This window comes from Furipterus horrens, unplaced genomic scaffold, assembly GCF_987537825.1.
Source record: "Furipterus horrens unplaced genomic scaffold, mFurHor1.1.pri manual_scaffold_3, whole genome shotgun sequence".
Taxonomy (NCBI): domain Eukaryota; kingdom Metazoa; phylum Chordata; class Mammalia; order Chiroptera; family Furipteridae; genus Furipterus; species Furipterus horrens.
Genome location: NW_028327173.1, coordinates 2,949,359 through 2,967,390, shown reverse-complemented (window position 1 = coordinate 2,967,390; position 18,032 = coordinate 2,949,359). Strand labels below are relative to the sequence as shown.

Below are 18,032 nucleotides of genomic sequence, written 5' to 3'. Positions count from 1 at the left end.
GGCCACCCCTTGCCTGGCTCACCCTTTCCCAGGCTTTGATTGCCCTAGGCTTCCATGAAACTTCCTCTCCCCTTCTCCAGCTCCCTCCTAAACAGGGGGCCATCCCCCAGGGCACCCCAGAGCCAGGTTCAGGCCAGTGCCCCAGGGCCGAGGCTGCTGGGTCCTGGTTCTGGCCATTGCAGCCCCTGCTGAGCTCCATCCTGGGGGCCCTTGTCTCCCTCTGGCCAATAGGCAGCCAGTGGGGGCTCAGCCTTCCCAGGTGTGGCTCATAGGGCAGCCGTCTCCGCCTTTGGTCTGCTGACAGTCTGGCCCGTTCCAACAGCGGGTGCTCTGCGGGCAGCGGTGTGGGGGGACCCAGCTACTCTACCCAGTGAGGGGTGGGCCTGGCAGAATGCCCACCACAGGGCCCTGTCTGCAGAGCCTCCTCATGTGTGCCTGGGCTGGGACAGGTGTCGCCTGCTCCTCACACCCCCAGGTGAGACTGTAGACCAACGGGAGCAGGGCCCAGGAGGGAAGGGCTTGCGGGAGGGGAGGTTCTAGACTCCGGCTCAGCACACAGGTCAGGAGCAGGAAAGCTGCCCGCCCGTCCCCTCCCCTCGGAGCTTTTCTCAGAGTGTTTCCCAGCCTTGGCCAGGACCGCAGGCAGGCCCTTCGGGAATGGCAGAGAGCAGCCTCTGGGGACCCTGCTGTGCCTGCCTCCTGGGGTGAGTGAGGGTGTGGGGGTGCCTGGGGGACGGGGCTGGCTGATGCCCCTACAGGCTGAATGACACACCTTTAGAGCCTGGCTCCTGCTCCCCACAGAGCCGGCAAAGGCTGGGGTACCTCTCAGGGCCATGCGGGCTGGGGCTCCGGGCTGCAGGCCTCCCCTCCCCTCCCCCGTGCCTCCTGCCCCAGGCTGGGCCTGCAGAGGGGCTGACAGTCTGTCCTCCCCTTCCTCTTTGCCCCCAATCTGCTCCAGGTGGCGGGGGGTGCATGTGAAAGCGACATCCTCACTTTCATAGGGTGTGGGGGGTCCCGGGGTGGCACTGCTGCCCATCTGCCGAGCTCATAAGCTCTGAGCACAATGACACTTAGCACCCCAAGGGGGGGACACGTCAACCCCACGTGATCTCAGGCCTCGCAGGGGCTCCTCTCCCGGGGCGGCTCCCGAGGTCTTCTCCTAGTTTGTGGGGCTGCTGCTGGGTGCACAGCACGAAGGCCCCAGGAACCCTCACTGGAAGGTCTACGCTGCTCCCTCTGCAGACTCCAAAGCCACCCCAGGTGAGCAGAGAGGGGCCCACTCTCCCGCGAGCAGGCAGCACCCACAGCCCAGCTAAGCATGCACAGCCTCGGGGCCTTCTGGGGCAAGGACAGAGGGGCAGCGGACTGGGTACCTGGCAGGGAGGGCAGGTGGGGCCCTGGAGGGACCCGGGCCGGAGCCCAGTCCACAGGCCCCCTGCCGAGCTAGTGCGCTGGCCGCCCTGGCCTGGGGCTCGTCCACTATGCAGGGAGCAAGACGCGGGGCAATGAACCTGACATCAGACCTCCAAACATTTTGAGGGTCCCAGACTGCAGAGCCAATCCCCCTGGATTCCCTACCCCTGCCAGTCAGAGAGGCAGGGGTCCAGAGACAGCATGGGAGGCCCCTCAGTGGCCCTTTGGGGCAGGAGGCGGTGGAGAAGGGGTGGGGAAGACTCCGAGACCAGGCCCATTGGAGAGTACCTGGAGCCCTTGGTCAGAGGGAGACCCCCGTGCGGAGGCCCAGCCCCAACATCCAGGGCCCTGCAGAGGGGGCCACAGGAAGACCAGAAGGGGTTTCCTCTACCCTTCACCCAACACCAGGTGGAGGTTCTCAGTAGAGGAGAGGCCGGCCCTGGCTGCCCCCAGGCCCCGCTGCTCTGCCTGGCTTGGTCTTGAGGGGTCTCCGAGAAGGGCCTCGGCTGGGAGAAAACGTGCTGGCGGCTTCCTGGACGAGCAGAGGTGGCAGGCTCGGGTGGCCCCGCTCCACCGTCCTTCAGTCCCCAGCACCGTCTCCCCGGCATGATGTGGGTCCTGCAAAGCAGTGGACGGTGTGTTGCAGCGACGCGGGATGTTTTCCCAATGATGTCTTGGCATTGTTTTCTTTTTGATGCAAACCACATTCTTGACTTGGCTTCAAAACAGCTTAAGCGAGCGGAGAACAGGGAGCCAGGGAGCCGAGGAGGGGACGGAAAGTGTCCGGGCGCGGCAGGGCGTCCTAGGACCTGTAGTCCTTCTTGCTGTATGGTTTATTGCCCAGAATACTGTCGATCTCGTGGATAATGGAAGACGACAGTTTGGGGAGGACCTGTGTGCGAGACAAGAGTGAGTCAGAACTGCAGCGTGACCGGGCTGCGGAGGAGGCGGCGGGGGACGTGCTCCCTGCCTCGCCGGCTGGGCCCGTCCCGCCCGGCCCTCCCGACGGAATGAGCTCCAGCTGAAGCAGGTGGGAGCACGTTGCTTTTTATTCCCGGAGGTTTGGGGCAGAGATGAAGTCTGCCTGGGCTTATACTTGGCCCCTCAAACTCTAGAGTGCTCTGGACCCTTCTGGAAGGCTTCAGGTGCAGACTCCACGGCCAGACCCCTGACTCCCATGCCCTAAACTGCTTTGCCCGGCCTTCCGTACCTCGTGGCTCTGTGCGACATGACCCGAGGGGATCCTGGACTCCCACCCCCTCACACCCAGTGGTCAGCCAGCTCTGTGGGCCCACCTCCCAAACATCCAGGGCACACCCCTCTCCCATCTCCACTACCATGGTCACCCCAACCCCTGTTTTCACTTCCTGGCACATCTCCCTGCTCCCCAGTCTTCCCTCCACTCAGCAGCCAGAGCCGGGGGGCGTTTTTAAAACCTCAGTCAGACCACGTCCCTACGCTGCTTGGAATGGCTGGGCTACCACCTCACCATAATCATCTCCGGAGTCCACAGAGGACACGGTGTCCCGCCGGTCCACTCCCTCCTGCTCCGCCCCACCCACGCTCAGCTCCGGGGCTCACTCCCGCCTGGGCCTCCCAGCGGCTGTTCCTTCTGCCCCCCAGCACGGGCACGGCCCACTCCTCAGCCATCCAGCCTTTGCCCCCACGTCCCCGCCCCCTGACAGCCCCTCACCCCTCTGCTTGCCCTCTGCCTCACTGAGGCCCTGCCCTTGCTCTAGCCACCCCCACCCCCGACAGTGCTCATCTGACACCTACGCTGGGTCCCCTCATTCTGCGCGTCAGTGCTCACTGCCGGTTCCGGCCAGCACGCCAGCTCTTCACCAGCAGCGCTCTTTGACAGCTCGCTGATGGAGCCCAAGGGCCTGGTACAGTGCCTGGCGGGTAGTAGGTGCTCAACAAATCCCTGCTGCACAGGTGACTGGGGGGACCCTGAGCTCTGCGCAGGGCCCGGCGCCCAGCAGGACCCGCTCACCTGTATTGCTCCGATGTTCTCCATGAGCTGGTCTGCACTGGAGGCGCCCAGGAGCACGGAGCTGACTCCCTCGTTCCTTAGGCACCAGGCTGGGGGCGGCGAGACCAGACGTGAGGGGGACGCTCCCATGGCAGAGACCCTTTTTGGTTCTGCTCTGCCCCTCACTGGGCCAGAGATGCCCAGTCTCTGGGGCTGGGGGTGCCTAGGAGGGGCCTGGTAAGCCCACTGCTCAGCAGTGCTGGTGGGGGGCGCTGGGGGAACCCTGACACAGACTAACCCCATGTGGGGAAGTGGCCCAAGTGCTCAGGGACTCCCATCCTCTCCCCATGAGTGGGGAACCCCCATTACCTGTGGCTGGTTCATAAAGGGGGTAGCCCAGGAATCAAGGGCTCCTGGCATCTCCCAACTCTGCCGCCCCCAGCGCTGTTACCTACGGCCAGCCCCGCCCGCAGCGCTGTTACCTATGGCCAGCCCCGCCCCCAGCGCTGTTACCTACGGGCAGCCACGCCCCCAGCGCTGTTACCTACGGGCAGCCACGCCCCCAGCGCTGTTACCTATGGCCAGCCCCGCCCCCAGCGCTGTTACCTATGACTGGCACCTGCCCCCGTCCCCAGCCCTGTTCCTACAGCCAGACCCCGCCCCCAGCCCTGTTCCCTACGGCCAGCCCCGCCCCCAGCGCTGTTTCCTATGGTTGGCACCTGCCCCCAGCGCTGTTACCTACGGCAAGCCCCGCCCCCAGCGCTGTTACCTATGGCCAGCCCCGCCCCCAGCGCTGTTACCTATGGCCAGCCCCGCCCCCAGCGCTGTTACCTATGGCCAGCCCCGCCCCCAGCGCTGTTACCTATGGCCAGCCCCGCCCCCAGCGCTGTTACCTATGGCCAGCCCCGCCCCCAGCGCTGTTTCCTATGGTTGGCACCTGCCCCCAGCGCTGTTACCTACGGCCAGCCCCGCCCCCAGCGCTGTTACCTACGGCCAGCCCCGCCCCCAGCGCTGTTACCTACGGCCAGCCCCGCCCCCAGCGCTGTTACCTATGGCCAGCCCCGCCCCCAGCGCTGTTACCTACGGCCAGCCCCGCCCCCAGCGCTGTTACCTACGGCCAGCCACGCCCCCAGCGCTGTTACCTACGGCCAGCCCCGCCCCCAGCGCTGTTACCTACGGCCAGCCCCGCCCCCAGCGCTGTTACCTACGGCCAGCCCCGCCCCCAGCGCTGTTACCTATGGCCAGCCCCGCCCCCAGCGCTGTTACCTATGGCCAGCCCCGCCCCCAGCGCTGTTACCTATGGCCAGCCCCGCCCCCAGCGCTGTTACCTATGGCCAGCCCCGCCCCCAGCGCTGTTACCTGCAGCTAGCCCCGCCCCCAGCGCTGTTACCTATGGCCAGCCCCGCCCCCAGCGCTGTTACCTATGGCCAGCTGTGGGAGGGTGCAGCCCAGGCGCTCCGCGATGGCCTGCAGCTCCTTCAGCTTGGTCTGCTGGCGCCGGCCCTCCTCACTCAGGATCTTGTCCTTCAGCCACTGGTAGCCCTGGTTGGGGGTGGGGAAGAGCACAGCACACCGGTGAGGGCGGGGCATCTGGACCTCTGTATGCAGATGGCTGACGACGGGAAGCCAGGGCAGCACCCCACCCTTGCCCAACATGTCCCGCTGTGGGCGCAGCTGGAAGGAGGGGACCCACCGCACTCTGAAGCCCGTGCCCCGTGGGTAGGCCTTAGGAGACCGGGTCCCCTGAGCCAGGACGAGGAGGTGGACCTGCTGACCTTCCTTGGTGCCCTGGGGTTGGGGGCGCTGCTGAGTTCCAGCACTGAGGGGGTGCAGCCTGCCTGTCCCCACTCTGGGGGTTGCAGTGCTTCCCAGGGGCTCCCTGACCTTGCAGTGGGTAGAGGAGTAAGGGGACAGGCCATCTACCCTTGAACCTGGGGCTGGATCTGCCCTGGCCTGGTCTTTCCCTGCCTGCTCTTTGTCCCCCAGACCCTGCATTCTGGAAACTCTCCCTGTGCCCCCTCTAGAGGTATGTGAGTGGGGGGCTTGTCCTGGGGAGTCCCCTCTGGGAGGCGACTGAAGAAGCTCTGCAGCCCGGGGCCCTGAGCTCAGGCTGGGGCAGGTGCGTGTGTGCATGCACACATGTGCGTGTGGGGGGGGAGGAGCATCCCAAAGGCACATGCAGACCCTGCCCAGGTTGTGAATGTTGAACCGAGCAGGGGGTGAAGGGGGGTGAAGGGATCCCTTCACCTGGGCATGTCCCGTGGGCCCAGGCCGGCCGGGGCTCTGAGTTCCCAGAGCCTGAACGACCCTGCAGGCAGGGCCCACAGCACCAAGGCCTCAGGACTACAAGATGCCTGTCCCCTCCTTTACCTTCAAGGACGCTCTTGAGTAGGGCGGGATGCCACTGTCATACTTTCCAGAGACAATGCCGCAGGCCAGAGGGGACCACGTCATGGCACCCACTCCTGGAGAGGAAAGCCAGGTGAGGACGAGCCGCAGCTCCCTGGGGCCGGGGGGCCGGTGGGGGGGCGGGGGCTGGCGCGCACCTATCTTGTGGAAGAGCTCAGGCAGCTGCACCTCCACCTTTTCCCGCTGGAACATGTGGTACTCGGCCTGCTCGCAGATGGGCGGGATCAGGTTGAACTGCCGGGCCACAGAGTAGGCCTCCTGGGGACGCAGAGAGGACACGGTCGTCCCTGCCCAGCAGCGGGTTGGGGGGCTGCCCATGCAGCAGGAGACACAAAGGCACCCCAGGGAAGGCTGCCCAGAGGCTGGCCAGCTCCTCCCCCTCTCAGCTTTCCTGGGAGCCTGTTAGGTCTCCGCCATGAGGGGGGAAGGGGGATGCGGACCCCAGGCTGAAGGGGTTGAGGGGAAGTACAGCCTGGTAGAGACTTGGGTTCTGGCATTACGGGCCAGGTGGCCTTGGGCAAGGGGCTCACCCCTCTGGGCCTCAGTGGCCCCATCTGTCATGAGGTTCAAGTGAGCAGCCCTCACAACAGTGCCTGGCACGGGCGGGCGTGCGGCACATGTTGGCTGCGTGGCTGCTGTTTCTGTCGCGACCGTTGCTCGGGACAACGGCACTGGTCAGGAGGGAGCGTGGCCGGCATCAGCCCAGCTCAGGGACTTGGGGTTGAAGGCCTCAGCTCCGCTGCTGTGAGCCAGGGCTGATGTCCGCCAGCCTGGGAGGCTCTGCCCCTCCAGCTGGAGACTCAGCTTCCCCATCTGCGACGTGGGGAGAAGATGCCGCTGGCTCTAGGCAGCTTCAGGGGATGCCACGGGCTCACTGAGGCCATAGCCAGAGCGGACGGTGCCGGCGCTGCCACGGTGGCGTTTAACCAGAACTGAAAACCCTGCTTACATCGGGCCATGGAAGCTCTGGGAGGGGGCCTGCCCACCAGGGTGGTAGGCCCGTCTCAGAGGGAAGACAGTCCCAGGCCTCTGCCCTCAGCCCCCACCCCCACCACATGCCTGTTCTGAGGAGCACAGGGCCACCCTGCTGACCCTTCTGGGATACCCCAGAGATAGCAAGAAGCACCTCCCGTCCTTGGCCTCAGAAGCTCCCGTGGAGGGGACACTTCCCTGAAGGGCAGGCGAGGGGGAAACAGCATGGGTTATGACAGGGGTGCCTGGAGTCCCAACAGCCCCCCACATTCTGAGCAGCATGAGCTGTGTGACCCTGGGCGTGTGACTCAACCTCTCTGTGCCTCAGTGTGCACATCTGAAGAGCAGGAAGACGGCAGCACTGACCTCGCAGGGTGTCGTGAGGGTTAAGTGGGGGTTAGTCCACACGAAGCCCTTAAACCTGTGGCACCTGGCAGGTCACGAGGGCTCGGAGCCAGTGTCTGAGACTGCTGTCACCCGAGCTCCAGGAACGCTGCCCTCTCAGCTAACCCTCAGCACAGCCTCCTGAGGGCAGCCACCCCAGCCACGCTGCCCTACAGGTGGGAAGCGTGAGGCTCAGAGAGCTCAAGCCCCCCCATGTTAACACAGATAGATCCCACCCAAGCTGATGCCACGACCGCCACATGTCCCACTTATCTGCCGGGGCCCAGGATCTCTGCCCGCAGAGCCGGGCCCAGAGCGGGGACACCTGGGCTCACCATACCATGATCTCCATGGAGCTCCAGCGCGACGTGCCCCAGTACATGGCCATCCCCTGGTTGATGACGTGGGTCATGGCACGCACGGTCTCTGTCACGAGAGAAGGGGAAACCACAGGTGTGGGGGGCAGCCGCGGGTATGGGGCCCAGCCGGGGGACATTCTGCAAATACAGGCGAGGCGCCGGGAGCAGGGACAGGGTGCTGCCAAGACGTCTTGCAAGCAGTGTACTTCCTGGCTCCGAGCTCGGGTGTGGCAGGGGGTCTCCAGGGCGACAGAAAAGAGTGAACCTCAATCCAAGAAGTTGGTCTTGAGAACGATTTCCCCTCACAGTTACAGGTCTTATGAATCTTTGAAAATTGGGTTCTCTGTAGACTGGGACATTTAGTGTCAGATTAGAGGGATGAGGGGAGGTGAGACCAAAGAATGTGATTCTGCTGCTTCAGGCTAATCCCAGTTCTCAGTGGGATCTGGAGAACCTAAGGAAGAGGCGACAATGGCATCTGTAGGGACACAGGACGTGGCGTGGGGCCCTGGGTCGTCCCAGAAGTGGGGCTGCAGGCTGGAGCTCCCCTGGCATCCAGCAGAGCCAGAGGAGGTGTGGACAGCCCTGTCCGGGCCAGGCCCCAGCTGCTCAAGTCAGCCCAGTCCTAGCTGGAGCGTGTGCCCCGGCAGAGGACAGTGGTGGCTTCTGCTCCTAGGACAAAGGGGCCCCTCCTAGGACCGTCCCAGCCTCCATGTTCCCTGGAAACAAACTGAATCCTGGACAGCTGAGAATCGCTGAAATCCCAGGCCTTCCCTTTAAGGAAGAGAGAAGGGACCCTCCCCCGCCTGCAGGTAGGTCCTTCCTAAGTCTCAAGAAAGGCTCTGAGAAATAAAAACCTGCCGGGTTGCGTTCCTTCCTGGGCTGTTTCAGCTCATGGAGATGTCTGAAAAGCAGAACCTGGCTTCAGAGCTTCAGGTTTCCCGTGTCTTCGTGTTGCAGGAGGAGGGCTGCCCCCCAGATGCACCCTAAGCACCATACAGTGCTTGCAAGTCCGACGGCCCAAGGCAGTGTGGGAAGGAGGGTCGACGGACAAGTGTTTCTAAAACAAGGCATGGCACTGACCCTTGGCTGAGGTCCCCTCTTCTGATGGAAGGCTAAGGGAGCTGGGGTTTCTGGGGGGGTGGTCTCAGTAGATTCGCCCAGGACCCCTAAAAAACCACACCTGGGCTTCCACACCTGCAAGCGGAGCTCTGTCCTCCCTCCCATCCAAGGCCAGGGACTGGGCTCCTCTTCGCCCACCCAGGGAGGAGGGCTGGCTGGCAGGGGAGCCAGGACCCCTTGGCCCACCGCCCAGGGGCTACGCTTCAGCTGCTGACCCCGGTCGCTGTGAAGGACAGTAGTGTCTGGTCGGAGAGACCTGAGGGTCTCAGGAACATAGCTGCCCACGTCACAACCCCGGACCCAGGCGCCCGGCCTGGGTCCGCACGTCGGGCTCTTTAGAAACACTCTTGGGGCCCCTGCGACCATGCAGCGTAGGTGCCGGCTCCTTTCAGCCAAGCCTTGGGTCCACATGCTGGAGGGGGAAGCCGAGGACGCCCCCCTTCCCAGCCTGTCTCCCTGGCACAGCTCCCTCCTAACGAGGGGGCCGCATGATGCAGCGCCCTTCCATGCAGGGGGCGGGGGCCTGCGGCTGGCCTGGGGGGCAGGGGTCTCCGGCACAGGCTCCTGGGTTCCTCGAGGGTCCCAGGCAGTGGCAGGGCAGGTGTGGAGCCCGTACACAGGGGCACGGCCCTCTGCCCTTCTGCCCAAGCGTGATCTTGGTGGCCCCAGAGACAGGGACGATTAGGGACAACTAACTGACCTCAATATTTAATGCCCCTGAACAGAAGCAGGAGGACCAAATCTTTGCAGCTGGCACCCAAGCCCCTGGCACCTCCTGCCAGGTCACAAATAAAACATGGGAGGGGTCAGGTGGCAGTGCCAGTTGGCAGGCAGGAGCCCTGCCACTGCGGAACACAGGCCAGTCCCCGGGGAGGCCGAGGCTGGCCCGTGGCATGGGGTCCTGGGAGACCTCAGCTTAGGGGCGGGCAGAGGCCGCCCCAGGTCTCCAGTTTCCTGGCTCAGGCAGGTACTCTTCCACGGGGACAATGTTCCATTTCAGCGGGGAGGTCAGGCCACACAGCAAGGGCTGAGAGTGGCAGGGGGCCCCGCCCGCCCAGGGACAGGAGTGCCACACCAGCTGAGATGCTCCTGGAGGAACCTGGTGCTGTGCGTGGGTTTATTGCTGCTCTGGCTCAGGCAGGAGCTTAGCATCCACGAGCTATGGAGAAGTCAAGACTTCTGGGGGCCACGTATTCTGGGGTCCCCGATGTGTTTGCTCTGGTGGGAACCTGGCCTCCCCAAGCCCTCCCCCAGCCCATCCAGGGTCAAGGTTCCAGGCGCTGACCGCAGCACCCCCAGATCACGAGGAGGCCCTAGCAGACAGCTGGCCGCCCCGAGGATCACAGCAAGGCCAGGCGGGGGCGGGGCAGGGCACATGCATGGGAGGATGGAGGAATGAAATGACAGCGTGGCCTGGACAGGCCTTTTCCTGCACTTGCGAGATGTGCTCCGAGGGTACATGTGTTTCCCTTGTGCATTTTATGGAGAAGTTTGTCATCGAGGGAGAGAGTCGTGTAAATAAAATCACTGTCTCATAAAATGCAGCTTGGACACAGGAGTCAATAGTGGGGCCCAGGGCACTGTGTACCTTCTATGATGAATGTCCTGGACTTGGAGGAACTAAATGGGTCCCCTGGTGATAAAAGAAAGATTTAAAGAGACCAGAGTTTATAGCTGTGGGGACACGGAGGGGCGTGCTATGACAGGGGGCGCGGGAGGCAGGCACAAATCACTCTCGTAGAAAACTCGTTAAAAAAAGAAAAACACGCACATATATACACACGGGCGTGCGCATGGTGTGTGTGTATATATATATGTCTCGACAAATGAAGGGAAAGTAACTGAGCATGACTTAAGTTTCCAGGTCCCTGAAGCAGGAAGGCACAGATGGGAAGGCGCCTGAGACCGCGGCGGTGGGAAGAATGAACAGGCGCCCGAGAAAGCGAGACCGCGTTCGAGGCCCCAGGCGGCTTTCCTCCTCTGAGTCCGCAGAGCAGGAGACTCCAAAGCCGCCCGGGGGCAGGTGAGTGACAGAGGAAGCGTTGGCAATGAGTCATCATACAGTGACTCTGCTGAGCTCCCGAAGGCTGACAGCTGAGGAGAGCATTCTACAGCTCTAAGCCTGGAGGAGCGGGACCTGGGTGCGCATCAGGGGTGGGCCCGAATGTGCCAGGGCGCCCCTGGGGCCGGCGGGGGTCAGAGGATGAGCTCAGGCCCCCCCTTGCTCCCCCAACCCGGAAGGCCCGCCCCGCCCCTCCCGCCTGGCCTGGCCTCCTGACCGCTGGCCTGGGTGCCCGTCGGGCCTGCGCCAGCGTCCCCCGGAGTCTCGGGGTTCAGTGCCTCCCGGCAGCTGACGGAGAACCCACCTTCCATGGGCGTGTTGGGGTCTGGGCGGTTGGCAAACACCACGTCCACATACTCAAGCTGCAGCCGCTCCAGGGAGGCCTTCAGACCTGGGGGTGGAGTCGGGAGGGATGGTCACCACCTGCACAGACCTCTGGGCCCTCGCCCGAGCCAGAGATGAAAGGGACAAGGAGGAAGGTTTGGGGACATGTGTGGGCCACTGCCACCCGGGGTCATGGGAAGCCAGGGTAGAATGGGGACACACCAGCAAAGGGGTTCTGCCGGGTCAGGAGGACATGGGAGGTCTGCAGGCCAAACGTCCTGTGACGGAATGATGGGGGACCCTCCTTAGCTTCCTGGTGGACCCACCATGGGGTGGGGGGGGGACACGGGGCGTCTCTGGCACCCGAGGCTGATGGCGTCTGAAATGCACCAGTCATGAACCCGCCACCTGGCGACGGCTCAGCACGGCGCTGCAGCGTGGAGGGCTGCGCTGGGGCTGGGGACGGGATGGGGGCGGGGACGGGTGGCAGCAAGGCCTCTCAGTCCTCTCAGGGTCAGAGGCTGGACAGGAACGTGCGTAGAACAGGCAGTGGAAACACCGTGTACACGGGACATGCAGCCGACCAGGTCCCTGTGCTCAGCGTGTGCCGCGCCCCTCGGGGCAGTGTGTCCGACACCCACCCTCACCTGGGGGCTCCCCGTTCCCAGGGACCCTACAGGTGCTGTGTCAGCGGCCTGGGGAGGTGATGTCCTTTGCTCGACGTCAGCACTGGATGGAAACCCAGGCCTGGCCGCATCCTCCCCAGAGGCGACACCGGCCCCCTCCCCCAGCCCTCGTGACAGAGAGGAGAGGGTAGGACCAGAAATCTGAGCGTCCCCAGGCCAGGGCCCTGTGCTGCGTCGTTGGGAGGGGGCGGGGCTGTGCACCCTCGTTTTGGCATCCGGGGGGGATCCCGTGGGTTCAGGGCCCCTGTGGGGCCGGAGCTCCTCACCTTCTATGATATGCTTCCGGGAAAGGCCCCTCTCGGTCTCCGCTCTGAAAGACAGGCCGACAGCGTGCGTGATGTTGCCAGCGGTTTGGGGGTGAATGTTTATGACGAGCACACGGGGCAGACAAAGTAGGTCAGCACATGCCACGTGTGCTGACTGCAGGAGGCTGCGGGGAGTGGGGGGCTGGGGCGCCCCCGGCCGTCTTTGCGGGAAGGAGGGAGGCTTCTGCTTTCAGTCTGCCCTTAGGCTTGGCTTGGATTCTTTTCAGATTAAGAACGAATCATACTTATAATTCCCCAGAGAGGAGACGGGCCTAGCCGCCTGGGGGCCGAGGGGGTTCTGTGGCCTAGGGAAGTGGGGTGATGTGGACAGGCCACGGGTTTTCTGTGTTTTTCCAGAACTTTTAGAATGTTATCTTTGTAATTAAAGAAAAAAGAAAAATCCATGAAAGTAAAAACAAAAATTAAACAAGGTTTGAATAAAAGATATCTCAGCTGAAGCCACTTTTCTGGAACATGACGTCCATTCATAGGGGTGGGTGTCAGCCAGGGCAGACGGCTGCATAAATGCCCCACCCCCCCTTCCTGCTTTGGGGACAGGAGACTGCAGGGGCCTGGCTGTCCTCCGTTTCCAGCCCAGGCCGGCCTGGCCGGGGCTGACCGCCCACCCGGACCCCGGAGCCTCCTCAGTCGGGGGTGTGGGCGGGGCTTGGGGCTGCGGCCCCCGCATGGCCGGTGGCTGCACCTACTTTCCTCCCCAGAAGATCTTGGTGGTGATGACCAGGCTGGAACGTCTGTAAGCACAGAAGGGGGGGTCACTGGGCCTGGCCCCTTGCGGGGTCCTCCCACCCTGACCGGCTTCAGCTCTCACATAGGGGTCCTAACACCCTTTCCAGCAGGGAGCACTGGTGTGAAACGGGGCACCTCTCTGTCACTCAGCGCTCTCCGTGTGTCGGGCCTGGATCCTGGGGCTCCCCATGGCATCAGGAGACAACCCACAGATGCAGCTCACTCACTATGTGACGGTAAGTCGGGTACAGGGCCTGAGGGAGAGGCGCCTGCCTCTCACGACACCCCTCCCCACCCCGCCCCGGCTCCTCCAGGCTCTCCCCTGTGTGTGTACCCTGGACACTGACCACGGAGACAGCAGACTTACCTCCATCCCTTCTTCTTAATGATGTTCCCTAAAACCACCTCCGCCCTGCAGAAAAGACCAGACATGGAGATTTCATTGCTGTGCAGCGGAAACACCCCACCCCACCCCTCGGCCCCCCTGGGACCCCATGTCCCCTGGGGCAGCCCATCCAGAGAAGAGCAGAGAGCCTGGGGGTGGCTGTGACTCCCCCGTGAAGGTAGCTGTGGCACGTGTCCTTGTGTGCCCTGAGTGGCACCCTGCTCCCAGCCCGCTGGAAATTCACCCGGAAAACACTTGGCAGTGCTACACGGGCAGTTTCCAGAGGAATAGGTTTTTTAAAAGGTAACTTATTCATCCGTTTTCAGAGACAACCAGCATGTGCCCGGGGCCCGGGCTGGGGCCGCAGCAGTGCCTGCGGGCGTGCGTGCGTCTGTGCGTCTGGTCCTCTTTGTTCCTTGCTTTTGAACAGGAGAGGGGCAGACGCCCTGCTGCCACTGTCTGCTCTCTTTGGCACCGCTCGGGGCCCTGCCCGACTTGGGCCAGCCGGCATCCTGGGCGCTGTTCCAGCCCCGCCTGGCACTGCAGTGACTTTCTGATTTTCAACTTTTAAGAACTTCGTGCTCGCAGCAAAATGTTTTTGAGCGAAAACAACCGAGGGAGACTGATCCATACTCAGTGCTACCTTTCAACCACAAAAGCGCCTGAGTCATCCACTCAGAAATGATGGGCTCTAACTGCAAGCTGTTTGGCATGCGCTCTGAAGGCTCTTCGTGTACGGCCCACAGGCATAGACACGCGCTCAGCCCTGGGCCTCCTCCTGGACTCCTCGCCCCTCATTTGTGGGACAGAGGACCAGGAAAAGGGGGAGAAAGAAAAGCAAGCTGTGGCCCTGGGTAGATGGAGAGCACACAGAGTCGGCCAGCGCCTGCTGCTTGTGGCCGCGGATTTGGCGTGGGGGGCACCGTCCAGCAGGGCACAGAATTCCTGCAGCTCTCTGGGAAGCGCCCAAATTAGCGTCGGCATGACAAGCAGGGGGACTCAGCAAGCCCTGCAGCTGGCACTGCGGTCAGCGAGGGGGACAGCGCTCATCTGTCTGGAAAGCATTTCACTTTGATGGGAAGCGGCTGCCAGTTTGGAGGAGTTGGGAGGGGCTGTGGGGTCAGGAGGGGCAGTGAGATGCTAATGGGGGTTGGGGATTTGCGGGTCCCAGCAGAGGCTCCCAGGACTGTCAGATCCTCAGACTCGGGGTCAGCACCTGAGCAGAGGCCCAGCAGCTTTGACCCCATCAGAGGGTGCAGACGACAACCCAGAGCCGGGAGGCAGGCACTGGCCCCGCGGTCACGGCCATGGCCACGGGGGCCACGGCGCAGCCAGCCCAGCGGATGGGAACATGGCTCGCCCCAGGCAGGAGGGGCCCGGGGGAGCAGGGAGGAGAGCCAGCAAATGACCTCACAAACAAAAGCTGACTTTTGGAAACCGGAGGCAGGAGAGTGGATGATTTGATTAGAGTCTGTCTTTAAAGCTGCAGCCGGCAGCCTTGGCTGAAGAGGCCTTCTACATAATTGAGTGGGGAAGTTCACTGCCAAGCTGGGAAGTGCTTCCTGCAGCGCTCCGCTCGCCGGGCCGCCTCTCCCGCTGCAGAGGCCCCGACTCCCTGCAGCCCTAATCGCACCATTAAGACGTGAAAATGTCAGGTGCATGGGGCTGGCTCAGGTCGCGGGCACCGCAGGACGGCAGCTTAATCTCGCCCTCGCCCAGCACGGCATCTTTGGCACCAGAGGGACTGAGGTCACTGGTATGGGGACACACGAGTTTAGCAAGTGACCAGTGCCCGTGTGTTCTGTGATCCCGACCCCATGGAAGCAACACGTTCTGGAGCCATTTAGAGTTTAGAAAAGTAGGCAAGTGGGAGGTGCACGCATGAACCCTCTCGGGACAAGAGCTACGGGGACCGGCGCTCTGGCTCTTCCCGGGGGGCTGTGGCCACGCCACTTGTTCCCACGAGAAAAGACACGTACTTGCCCGCCGCGTAGACTTCGGCTGTGTCAAAGAGGTTGATGCCATTGTCATAGGCCAAGGTCATGAGCTGCTCTGCCACCTGAAACGGGAAACAGGGCTGCTCGCAGGCGGCACCGTCCTGCCAGCCGGGGGGCAGCACCCAGAGGCCCGGGCCCCGCCCCGGGGTCCCCTGTCCTCTCCTGCTGAGGAACGGCATGGAGGCAGCGCTGAGGAACGGACCCACAGAGAAGAAAGTAGGCAGAAGGAATGGAGAGGCAGCTATGGATTGTGACTTCCTTTCAAGTGGGGACCCCCTCCCTCTGCTGGGTCATCACAGGGCTTTGCGCCGGCATCGGGTTGAACAGTGTCCCTTCAGGTTCGTGTCCACCCAGAGCCTCAACATGTGACCTTAGGTGGACATGGGGTCTTTGCAGATATAAGCAGTTAGATTCAGATGAGGACAGGATGCATGAGGGTGGACCCAAGACCCACTCTGAGGGCGTCCTTGTAAGAAGAGACACATTCACAGAGCGGAGAGGCCGTGTGGGGACGGGGGGAAGACACTGGGTGGTGTGTCCACCAAGGGACACCCAGGAGGGCCAGCCACACCCAGGAGAGTGGGGCGAGCGGGGTGGGAGCAACCCCTCTGGAGCCTGGGCCGCAGCGGCCGACACCTGCAGTTTGAATTTCTGGCCTCCAGGCGGTGAGAGGGTGGGCTTGCTATTCTGAGCCACTCCGTTGGCGGGACTTCCTCATGGCAGACCCAGGGCACTCACAGCCCACGACAGGAGCACCGTGGATCTTGCCAGGATAAATATTTTAAAACCATGGCTAAAATAACGTGTCCTGTGACACCGTGGTCCCTTGAACCTTCCCCAGAAACTGGGTGAGGATGTTATTGCTGTTTGCAGATGGAGAAACTGTCCTCAGCTAGCACGCTGGCCATGGCCAGTGTTTCTCTGGTCCTTGCAGCCAGGGCCTGATGAACGGCCACCGATTGATAGTGGGGGCAAGGGTCAAGGAGCGGGGTGGGGGAGGGGAAGACTGCTTGTGATTGACAGCACCCCCGCCCCCCCCCCACCAAGATGCAGTGGAGAAGGGGCTTCCGGACTCTGCTTTTGCTCTGGACTGGCAGGTGTCCTTCTGAAGGTCACAGATGCAAACTGCACCCCCCCTCTCACAACTCAGCTCAGGGCACCAAGCCTCCCTCCCCAGCCAGCCTGGGGCAGGGCGGATAACACTTTAAACTCCCCAAAACTGCAGGACAGAAAGCCAGCCACAGGAGGCTTCTGGGAGCGTCTCCCAATACCACACCCAGGAGCCCCACCCGCCAGGCGAGTGCGAGAGTGAGGCCGGGGCGATCAGTGGGACTGGGGCTCACTCGCTGCCTGCGGGAAGGTGGCCCGGTACGACCAGACCCCTTGATTTTTTCAACAGAAGCCATAGATCCAGGATATTGTGGTGGCCGGGAATCTGATTTTCAAATGTTGGCAGTGAACCCTGAAGATTTCCAAAACTGCGCAGGTCAGTGCTGACCCCCACGAGGTGGGTGCTAGTGTCTCAGCTGGGAGCCCAGGGCGTGGCAATGCCATCCGTGAGGAGTTGTCTGGACCCACGTGCCCTCCACAGCGGGAGCCAGGCCTGGGCAGCCACCGGCTGGCCGCATGGGGCTCCGTGGGCAGGCGAGGCCAGCAGGCCGTCCCGGTGGACGCCGCTCCTCTCCCTGTCCCTGCCCAGAAGGACGTGAACACGACCCTTGGACGGCCACAGACAGGAAGAGAAGGAGGGACCTGGGAGTTCTCGGGGCCACATCTTCTTTCTTTCCTTCCCGTCTCCTCCCTTCCTTCCTTCCTCCTTTCCTCCCTTCTTTCTTTATCTGCTATGATTTAGGGGTAACACCTCGTCCAGGATTTGCTACGGGAACACATGCTTGTCCCCTATGAAATGACAGCTCTGTCACACAGACCCACGTGCCCTCTCATGGGCCTTTCCTTTGTCACCGCCCAAAACATGACGGCCGCAGATGCCCTCCCTGGGGGTGCAGCCCACGTTACGTCACGGAGCCCCTGTTTGGTGACTGTTCTGTTATTTCCGGTGCCAGAGTCCCAGAAATTGGAGGCAGAGGGAACCTCAGGAGAGGTGTGGGCCCCTCCCTGTCTCCACCACCTGGGGGTCGGGAATCCGTCCTGCCCCGGTGCGGTTCCTCCAGAGCCAAGGCTGGAGGCCGGAGCTCAGTCTCCGACACCCCGTGTTCTTGACAAGGGAATGAGGACGCCCCCTCCCCGGGTCGGTAGAAGGCCGAGTACGATAATCAAAGTAAGCTTCCCAGCCCTGGCTGCTTAGCACGCACGTTCTGTTCCGGGGTGGGGGTGGGGCTCCACCTGAGCAGTGGCGTGAGGTCTCAGCAGGGGCAGTGGAGCAGAGGCTGGAAACCTGACTCTGCCCAGGGCAGCTGGAGACTTGGCCGCATGATCTGAGCTTGACTAACTGTCTGCTGCCTCTGCGGCTGACCCCTCTCTGTCTGGCCCATGGGAGCCTCCCTGCCTGGCACGACGGCCCCACAGGACAGGGGGGAGGCAAACCTTTTCTGTAAAGGGCCAGATGGCCTCTGGCAGGCACTCAGCCCGGCCTTGCATCATGGAAGACCCACAGACGAGATGCAGGTGAACAGGCGTGGCCGCCTGCCGCTAAAACTTTCTTTACAGAAGTGGGCTGTGGAATTCATAGCGACAAAGTTAGAGGTTACGAGGGGCTGGGGAGTTATCGCTTACTGGGTGCAGAGTTCCTGTTTGGGGTGATGGAAAATTCTGGAAATGGCCGGCAGTGATGGTTGCATAGCAGAGAATGTGCTTAATGCCGCTGAGCCGTATGTACACTTAAAAACGGTTAACTTGCTAGATTGTGTTATGCATATTCTAACCACAGTAAAAGTG

The 18,032-nt window shown here is 62.7% G+C and overlaps 1 protein-coding gene across 1 annotated transcript in view; it reads right to left on the bottom strand.

The window, feature by feature from the left end:
- Positions 1–1,156: 1,156 nt before the first annotated feature.
- KCNAB2 (potassium voltage-gated channel subfamily A regulatory beta subunit 2) overlaps positions 1,157–18,032 on the bottom strand; it is a 70,540-nt gene continuing 53,664 nt past the window's right edge. The window contains exons 6-16 of the mRNA XM_090268497.1: positions 15,120–15,199; positions 13,123–13,167; positions 12,716–12,760; positions 11,970–12,013; positions 10,998–11,084; positions 7,491–7,576; positions 5,932–6,052; positions 5,756–5,850; positions 4,807–4,927; positions 3,407–3,495; positions 1,157–2,305 (exon numbers count right to left, since the gene is read on the bottom strand). Coding sequence (XP_090124623.1) covers positions 2,216–2,305; positions 3,407–3,495; positions 4,807–4,927; positions 5,756–5,850; positions 5,932–6,052; positions 7,491–7,576; positions 10,998–11,084; positions 11,970–12,013; positions 12,716–12,760; positions 13,123–13,167; positions 15,120–15,199 — 903 coding nt within the window. The 3' untranslated portion in view covers positions 1,157–2,215. The remainder of the gene's footprint in view (positions 2,306–3,406; positions 3,496–4,806; positions 4,928–5,755; positions 5,851–5,931; positions 6,053–7,490; positions 7,577–10,997; positions 11,085–11,969; positions 12,014–12,715; positions 12,761–13,122; positions 13,168–15,119; positions 15,200–18,032) is intronic.